This window comes from Eretmochelys imbricata, chromosome 1 (genome assembly GCF_965152235.1).
Source record: "Eretmochelys imbricata isolate rEreImb1 chromosome 1, rEreImb1.hap1, whole genome shotgun sequence".
NCBI lineage: Eukaryota > Metazoa > Chordata > Testudines > Cheloniidae > Eretmochelys > Eretmochelys imbricata.
In genome coordinates, this window is record NC_135572.1 from 232,127,940 (window position 1) to 232,137,789 (window position 9,850).

Genomic DNA, 9,850 nt, shown 5'->3' on the forward strand with positions numbered 1-9,850 from the left:
GGCGGCCGCCACCACTACCCCACCCCTGTCCGTGGACTCCGATGATGGGGTACTCCCTGCCAGGCCTGAGGATTTTGCGGACGGGAAGATGAGGACGACGACGACCTTGAGGAGAGCACACCGTTCTCCCCAACAGCCAGGATCTTTTTATCACCCTGACTGAAATACCCTCCCAACCCAACCAAGCCGGAGAAGGGACCTCTGGTGAGTGTACCTTTTTAAATATAATACATGCTTTAAAAGCAAGCGTTTTTTAATTATTAATTTGCCCTGAGGACTTGGGATGCATTCGTGGCCAGTACAGCTACTGAAAAAGACTGTTAACGTGTCTGGGGATGGAGCAGAAATCCTCCAGGGACATCTCCATGAAGCTCTCCTGGAGGTACTCTAAAAGCCTTTGCAGAAGGTTTCTGGGGAGAGCAGCCCTTCTCCATCCTCCATGGTAGGACACTTTACCAAGCCATGCTAGTAGCAAGTAGTCTGGTATCATTGCATGACAAAACCTGGCAGCGTATGGTCCCGGTGTTTGCTGGCATTCAAGCAACATCCATTCTTTATCTCTCTGTGTTATCCTCAGGAGAGTGATATCGTTCACGGTAACCTGGTTGAAATATGGGAATTTAATCAAGGGGACCTGTTAGAGGTGGCCATTCCTGCTGGGCTGTTTGCCTGTGGATGAAAAGAAATCCTCCTTGCAGTTAGCCAAGCTGGGGGGGGGGGGGGGGAGGAGGAGGGCGCCACTGGCACTGAGCTGTCTGCGTTTGGCTAGCAGGGATCTTCCCTGATACCAGCCAGGCGGTGGGGGAGAGGGAAAAGTGATCATCCCAGAGAATTGGATGGGGGGAGGGGGTTAGTTTGGTTTCTGCTGCTGCACGTTAATATGAAAACCACAGCACTAAATGGCCAATTCAACGGGTTTTGCTTGGTATGGGAAAGGAGGGGGCTGCTGTTATGAAGGTTGCAGAAGCCGAAAGACTATGGCTTACCATGGCCACCTGCAAGCCGAATCCTGTTGCCCGGCCCTGCGTGTGGGATCTCTGACACCAAAGCCACAGGCACTCAGTATAAGATGCAAAATGCGACCTTGTACCAAAACCACATGTGCTATGTAATGTGAATAGTGTTGTTCACCATGAAAGAGTATAGCCATTGTTCTGTAAAAATGTATCTTTTTAAATACTCACTCCGTTTTTTTCCTCCCGCAGCTGCAAATGTTTCAAGCCTCCCTCCTCCGTCCCAAAGGCTCTCTCAGATAAGGCGGCAAAAAAAAAAAAAAAAAACACACGTGCGATGAAATGTTCTCTGACCTCATGCAGTCATCCGGCACTGACAGAGCTCAGCAGAATGTGTGGAGGGACACAGTAGCACAGTACAGGAAAGTGCCCAATGAACGTGAGGACAGGAGGGACAAGTGAGATGAGAGGTGGCGGCAGGAAGATCAGAGGAGGCAGGATGCAAGGCTGGGGCTACCGCGGGATCAAATGGACATGCTCCGGCGTCTGGTGGAGGTTCAGGAACGGCAGCAGGATCACAGACTGCTGCTGCAGCCCATTTAACCGCCCTCCCTCCTCCCCAATTTCCACAGCCTCCTCGCCCAGATGCCCAAGAACGTGGGGAGGGAGGAGGCAGCGGCTCCAGGCACCCAACCACTCCACCCCAGTGGACAGCTCAAGCAACAGAAGGCTGTCATTCAACAAGTTTTGAAGTGGCCTTTTCCTTCCCTCCTACCTCCTCCCACACCCTACCCGGCCTACCTTGTGAGTTATCTCCCTTTTTTTTTTTTTAATATAATCAGTTAATAGAGAATACCTGGTTTTTAAATGATAGTGACTATTTCCTTTGCAAGTAAGCTGTGATCGAAGGGGGGAGGGCGGGTGGGTGGTTTACAGGGAATTTAGAGGCAATCAAGGGGGCAGGTTTTCATCAAGGAGAAACAGACAGAAGTGTCACATAGTACCCTGGCCAGTCATGAAACTGGTTTTCAAAGCTTCTCTGGTGCACACCGCTTCCTGCTGTGCTCTTCTAATCACCCTGGTGTCTGGCTGCGCATATTCAGTGGCCAGGCGATTTGCCTCAACCTCCCACCCCGCCATAAACATCTCCCCCTTATTCTCACAGAGATTGTGGAGCACACAGCAAGCAGCAATAACAATGGGAATATTGGTTTCGCTGAGGTCTGAGCGAGTCAGTAAACTGCACCAGTGACCCTTTAAACGTCCAAATGCACACTCTACCACCATTCTGTACTTGCTCAGCCTACAGTTGAACAGCTCCTTACTACTATCCAGGGTGCCTGTGTATGGCTTCATGAGCCATGGTATTAAGGGGTAGGCTGGGTCCCCAAGGATAACTATAGACATTTCAACATCCACAACAGTTATTTTCTGGTCTGGGAAGTAAATCCCTTCCTGAAGCCATTTAAACAGACCAGAGTTCCTGAACACGCAAGCACCATGCACCTTTCCCGGCCATTCCACATATATGGTGGTGAACGTCCCTTGTGATCCACCAGTGCTTGCAGCACCATTGAAAAGTACCCCTTGCGGTTTATGTACTGGCTGCCCTGGTGGTCTGTAGAACTGATCAATGAAATTGTTTTTAATTGTTCACTTTATTAATAACTTCATAAGCAAAGTTTTATGAATGAAACAACATTCATTCATAAAACCAGTTACCCCAATAACTGGCTAACTGAGTTTCGCTTTCAATCCAATTGCTGCTTAAACTGCTGAAACTTATACTGTTTCAACATTGTAACTTCTGCTCACTGTTTGTCATTATACTTGTCTCTATTGTAACTTCTGTTCACTGTTTGCTATTCCTTACACTTGTCCATATTGTAACTCAAACTCCATTTTAACTTGTCCCAAACTCCATTTTAAAATGCCCACTTCTTGTTGTAAAAGCTTGCTGCAACCTTCATTTTTGCAAAACCCTGCTGTAATCTTATTAGTTTAGATGTGCGAATGAGGTATGTATGGATGATGGAATCAACCTCCAGCCCCAGCCTGTCCTGATGAAATAAAGCGTAAACACCCAATGGCTGAAGATGCAGACAACAGCCCTGACAAAGTAAGAGGAGTCCACCCTCAAAAGAAAAGAACAAAAGTACAACTGAAGAAACATCAAAGCCAGGTCCTAGGCTGAAAGTCATGTCTGCAATAGACAGGTGATCAATCATACTGGACCCAGAGGCAGCGTGACACAGCAAGACCTATAGACTCTGGATTCAAACTAAAGCCTACAAAAAGGATGGGTGAGATGGAAGACTTTGAAGGGTAACATTCTGCTGCCAACATGGAAAGGCAGCAGTGCATGCCCAACAGAAACCCAGCTCTTTTTTGTGCCCCGCTTTCCTGGACAGTTAGCCGCCACAAGCTACGAACCCAAGCCACAAACTCAAGCTACATTCAGGACTGGTAACTATACAGCAGCTGCAGAACCTGTGTGTGTATGAACTAAAGTGTGAATGAATGTGAAACTGAATGAAATGTTACAGCTATAACTGACTGCCTACTATGATTCTTTTTGTATTCACAATAAATGTGACATTTTGTCTTATCGCCTTTAAGATCCTGCTGGTTTTTATTTTATTGGTGTAACAGGTCCAGTCCCAAGATAGGGATATGCGTTCCGTCTATAGCCCCACCACAGTTAGGGAATCCCATTGCAGCAAAGCCATCTACTATGACCTGCACATTTCCCAGAGTCACTACCTTTGATAGCAGCAGCTCAATGATTGCATTGGCTACTTGCAACACAGCAACTCCCACAGTAGATTTGCCCACTCCAAATTGATTACTGACTGACCGATAGCTGTCTGGCGTTGCAAGCTACCACAGGGCTATCACCACTCGCTTCTCAACTGTGAGGTGAGGGCTGCTCTCATCTTGGTATTCTTGCGCTTCAGGGCAGGGGAAAGCAAGTCACAAGGTTCCATGAAAGTGCCCTTACGCATGCGAAAGTTTCGGAGCCACTGGGAACCATCCCAAACCTGCAACAGTATGCGGTCCCACCAGTCTGTGGTTGTTTCCCAGGCCCACAATTGGCGTTCCATGGCATGAGCCTACCCCATTAACACCATGATCTCCAAATTGCCGGGGACCGCGGTTTTAGAGAAATCTGTGTCCATGTCCTCAGCACTCGAGTCACTGCATTACCGTCGCCTCCTTGCCTGGTTTTTCAGGTTCTGGTTCTGCATAAACTGCACCATAATGTGTGAGGTGTTCACAATGATCATGACTTATGAGGAGAGGCTGAGGGAGCTGGGATTGTTTAGTCTGCAGAAGAGAAGAATGAGGGGGGATTTGATAGCTGCTTTCAACTACCTGAAAGGGGGTTCCAAAGAGGATGGCTCTAGACTGTTCTCAATGGTAGCAGATGACAGAACGAGGAGTAATGGTCTCAAGTTGCAGTGGGGGAGGCTTAGATTGGATATTAGGAAAAACTTTTTCACTATGAGGGTGGTGAAACACTGGAATGCGTTTCCTAGGGAGATGGTAGAATCTCCTTCCTTAGAGGTTTTTAAGGTCAGGCTTGACAAAGCCCTGGCTGGGATGATTTAACTGGGAATTGGTCCTGCTTCGAGCAGGGGGTTGGACTAGATGACCTTCTGGGGTCCCTTCCAACCCTGATATTCTATGATTCTGTAACTGCTGCGGTGAGCTGAAAGGGCTCCACGCTTGCCATGCTATGGCGTCTGCTCGGGGAATCTAGGGAAAAGGGCTTGAAATGATAGTCTGACGTTGCTTTCATGGAGGGAATGTTGACTGATGACATTTACCCATAACCACCAGTGATAAATTTTTGGCCCCATCAGGCATTGGGAGCTCAGCCCAGAATTCCAATGGGCAGCAGGGACTGCGGGAACTGTGGGATAGCTACCCACAGTGCACCACTCGGAATGTCGACGCTTGCCACAGTACTGTGGACACACACTGCCAAGTTAATGTGCTTAGTGTGGATGCATGCACTCGACTTTATACAATCTGTTCCCAGAAATTGAATTCTGTAAAATCGGAGTAATTTCGTAGTGTAGACATACTTAGAGTCCCTGAATGCCCACTGGCTCAGGGCCTACCATACTGTAACTCACAAGGCCTGACACACTCATTTCCCCTAACGTCCTGTTGTTATACGAGTCTAAAAGGCACATTGTAAGGAATTCATATGTAAACCAGTGACACACTGGTTCTGAAAACCATCACTTGATGTATGTACTGGTTATGTATAATTGTCAAACGATTAAAAAAATTAATCGTGATTAAGTGCACTGTTAAACAGTAATACCATTTATTTAAATACTTTTGATTTTTTTTGATGTTTGCAATTTTTATTACAAACAGAATACAAAATTTACAGTGCTCGCTTTATATTTATATTTTGATAGACACATTTGCACTGTAAAAAAAACCAAAAGAAATAGTATTTTTCCAATTCCCCCATTACTAGTACTGTAGTGCAACCTCTTTATCATGAAAGTTGAACTTACAAATGTAGAATTATGTATAAAAAAACTACATTCAAAAACAAAACAGTGTAAAACTTGATAGCCTACAAGTCCACTCAGTCCTATTTCTTATTCAGCCAATCGCTCAGACAATCAAGTTTGTTTATATTTGCAGGAGATAATGCTGTCCGCTTCTTGTTTACGTCACCTGTCGTAGCCAACATTGCACAATATTTACATGCCAGATGCACCAAAAATTCATGTCTCTTCATGCTTCAATCACCATTCCAGAGAACATGAGTCCATGCTGATGACGGATTCTGCTCGATAACTATTCAAAACAGTGCGGACCAATGCATGTTCATTTTCATCATCTGAGTCAGATGACACCAGCAGAAGATGGACTTTCTCTTTTGGTGGTTCGGGTTCTGTAGTTTCTGCTTTGGAGTGTTGATCTTTTAAGACATCTGAAAGCATGCTCCACACCTCATCCCTCTCAGATTTTGGAAGGCACTACAGATTCTTAAACCTTGGGTTGAGTGCTGTATCTATCCTTAGAAATCTCACATCGGTACCTTCTTTGCATTTTGTCAGATCTGCTGTGAAAGTGTTCTTAAAATGGAACAACATGCACTGGGTCATCATCTGACACTGCTGTAACATGAAATATATGGAGGAATGTGGGTAAAACAGAGCAGGAGGCATACAATTGTCACCCAAGGAGTTCAGTCACAAATTTAATTAACGCATTTTTTTTTAAACGAGCGTCATTTGCATGGAAGCAAGTTTTCTGGAATGGTGCCGAAGCATGAAGGGGACATACGAATGTTTAGCATATCTGGCATGTAAATACCTTGCAATGCTGGCTTCAGAAGTGCCATGTACATTTTCAGGTGACATTGTAAACAAGAAGCGGGCAGCATTATCTCCCGTAAATGTAAACAAACTTGTTTGTCTTAGCGATTGGCTGAACAAGAAGTAGGACTGAGTGGACTTGTAGGCTATCAAGTTTTACACTGTTTTGTTTTTGAGTGCAGTTATGCAACAACAACAAAATCTACATTTGTAAGTTGCACTTTCATGATAAAGAGATTGCACTACAGTACTTGTATGAAATGAATTGAAAAATACTACCTCTTTTATCATTTTTACAGTGCAAATATTTGCAATAAAAATAATAATAAAGCGAGCACTATACACTTCGTATTCTGTGTTGTAATTGAAGTCAATATATTTGAAAATGTAGAAAAATATCCAAAAACATTTAATAAATTTCAACTGGAATTCTATTGTTTAACAGTGCAATTAAAACTGCGATTAGTCACAAATAATTTTAGTAATCGCGATTAATTTTCTTAGTTAATCACATGCGTTAACTGCAATTAATCGACAGCCCTAACAAACAATTATGTGTATATGCTGGAAATATGTTCTTAAAACGCAGGCTGGAGGCAGTGCATAAATCCAATCTGTCCTGGACAAAGGAATGTGGATTCATCTGTGTAACCAGCTTCATTACAAGGAGGGGACAGTGAAAGCACATTCACATACAAAGTAAACAAAGCATTCAATCAACAAGCAGCATCTTAGCAAGTACAAGGGGGCCCAGAATTTGCACCCAGGAATCTTGAGGCAGACACAATGGTCTTTGGATACTATAAGAGGAGCAAAAAGACATTTTAGTTATCCATCACTCAGGGGACACTGGGTACAGCAACCTCTGAATCTGTGAAACTTGGACCCCCAGCCTAGATGGCTAGAGATATTGGTGACTTGATGTAAGAAAGAAAATTGCTGAGGCAAAGATTGTAACTTGCTACAATTAAATTTAAGTCATGAGAAAGCGTTTTGTTTTGTTTATAACTACTGTATACTTGTCTCTTTTTCTTGTGCTTAATATCACTTCAATCTTTGTTCTTTGTTAATAAATTTAGTCTTATTTTATTAAAAAACACCTTCATGCTGGGCATTAAAGTAACGTATGACTCTTCAGCTAGCTCTGTCTCTCTGGGGGCAGCAAATTTAGTAATTTTTGTGTGTTCAGTGAGAGGGACTAGACACTCCAGAGATACATCTCTGGGAGAATTTGGGTTCACTGTATGTTACCTGCAAGTCAAGGTTTAGACTGGCAGGAGTTTGGTGGTGAAGCAGACAGAATGGTCTGGCAGTGAACACACAGTCTAATCCCCAGCAAAGCTCTCACCTGGTAACACAGTGGCTTACAGTTCTGGCTGTCCTGATCAGAACATCACAGTTGTATCTTATAATATACATATGTGTTTTTAAAAGAAGTGATGCTATGCTGTTTTCTGATGCAATTAAGACAGATTAGCACAGGTAGTAATAAGAAAAGAACTGGATGGTCCCAGAATTCATAATGGGATATGTGCCTTTCATTTCTACATTACTGGCTTTAACCCAACCCAGGTCAGAGTTTAGCAAGTGCCCGACAAAACTTTTTGGTAGCCTAACAGCAAGTTAGAGTTAGAGAAGTTAGAGAACAAGTGTCTATGGCTCAAAACTATCACAGCCAGCACGCAAACGAATCAAAACACCAATATTCTGCTGGCCATCTCAGATGAAAGACTAAAGACTGAATGGGAACAGAGACTAAACTAGTCTCTCATCCTAGCAATTGCTCTCTAACTCAGGTCTGAGGCACAGTGGCACTAGCAAGTGAAGGACAAATTTGTGCCACTGTTTCTGCGATATTTAGGGTGACCAGACATCAAGTGTGAAAAATCAGGACCGGAGAGTAATAGGAGCCTATATAAGAAAAAGCCCCAAGCACCAGGACTGTCCCCATAAAATCGGGGCATCTGGTCACCCTAGCGATATTTGCTGTGTGTAACTGAAAGATCTCACTCTCCAGAGTCATCATCATGTTTTTATGAGCGTACCACACAGAAAGGGAAGGGAATAACAATTCTCCCTACTTTTTGACACCTCTATCTTCTTTAATTTGCTACTACAGTACCTTGCCTTTATTATAATTGAATTGTTTACATTGAAAAGACATATCACAGGAACCCAGGATTAACCATACCCCATCAGGCCACTGGTCTGGTACTAGTGGCCCATATCCAAAGCGTTTACAGGTAGATTAGAAAGCAAGAATTGTGCAGTGCAGCGCATGGTGGGTAGGGGTGGAGAAAGGGGGAGGCCTTCCTCACACCTACAGTGAGGGTGAGCACGCCAAGCAGGAGAGATCGGCCCCCTTTTCCCAATATTCACGGCTACTAATGCCCGCTGAAAATGGCTAGAGACCAGTGTAAAAACAGCAAACCAGCTTCATCCCACCACCCGCAGCCCCCGCGTGACGCTGCGTCACCCCGCCCGCCTTGTTCCTCCTCGGGCCCGAAGGGGGGGGGGGGCGTCACAGATTCAGGGCCTAGTTGCGGGGGGGGCACTTCACTGTCACACCGACGTTTGGCCAAACCCACTGAACAGCCACGCGCACCGAAGCACGAGGCGGGGCCGCTGCCGGGCCCCAGCGGCCGCCCCAGGCTGGCGGGAGGGGGCGGGCTGCGGGCCGGGAGAAGGGGTGGGGGGGTCCCCAGGCTCACACCGCCACGCGTCAGCCGCGCCCGGCCCACCTTGCTGTCATCCATGGGAGCCGCCAGGCCTGGCCCCGGAGCAGCCGCCCGCCCGCCCGCGGCCCAGGCAGCCGCCGCACGAACAGCCGAGGGCCCGCGCCAGCAGAGTCCGCCCCGGGCTGGCCGGTCACAGCGGCGCCAGGGCAGCCGACACAGCCCCTCGCCCCGCCCAGGAACAGGCCCCGACCCGCTCCATCGCGCGCCGCGCGCCTGCTGGCTTTCTTTCCAGCCCCGCCCGCTCCGCCCCTCAGCGGCGGGCGGGGTGAGGGCTGGGCGGGTGCATCCTGGGAAGTGGAGTTCTGTTTTCCTCAGGCTGCCTCCGCAGTCTGGGCAGGCCGCTCGGCCGGAGAACTGCAGCTCCCGTGGGGCTAGGCGCCGGAGGGGACCTGCATGGCGCGGTGCACCCTGGTCGTGGTAGTTTTCTACCGTAGGGGAGCTGATAAGTTAGGAGGAGGAGCCGCCAAAATGAAAACTACGTTTCCCAGAAGGCAGCGAAGGGGACCGGCCCGTACAGGGCTTGCCGGTCTAAATCGGGCAAATATCAGATCGCTGTGTGTCTGCGGCAGCTATCTTGGTGAAGAGAGGGGGGAGCCTCCAGCAGGAATGGCTGCAGAGCACCGCTGAGCTAATGGGTGGCATCTCCTGGCGCCACCTCCCTGCACCACAAAGCACCTGGGAATTAAACATTCAATCCAAGTGAAGCTGTGACACTGCAAACCACATCCCTTCCTCTCCAGCAATCGCCCCTCCACATACACACACACACCTGCTCCCGGGGCCTCACTGACACTAACCTCCTGGCCAG

The 9,850-nt window shown here is 47.0% G+C and overlaps 1 protein-coding gene across 1 annotated transcript in view; it reads right to left on the reverse strand.

Moving 5' to 3' along the window:
• Nucleotides 1–9,276, reverse strand: part of CREBL2 (cAMP responsive element binding protein like 2) — a 40,831-nt gene extending 31,555 nt beyond the window's left edge. Inside the window, exon 1 of the mRNA XM_077825372.1 lies at nucleotides 9,046–9,276. Coding sequence (XP_077681498.1) covers nucleotides 9,046–9,060 — 15 coding nt within the window. The 5' untranslated portion in view covers nucleotides 9,061–9,276. The remainder of the gene's footprint in view (nucleotides 1–9,045) is intronic.
• Between the last annotated feature and the right edge of the window lie 574 nt (nucleotides 9,277–9,850).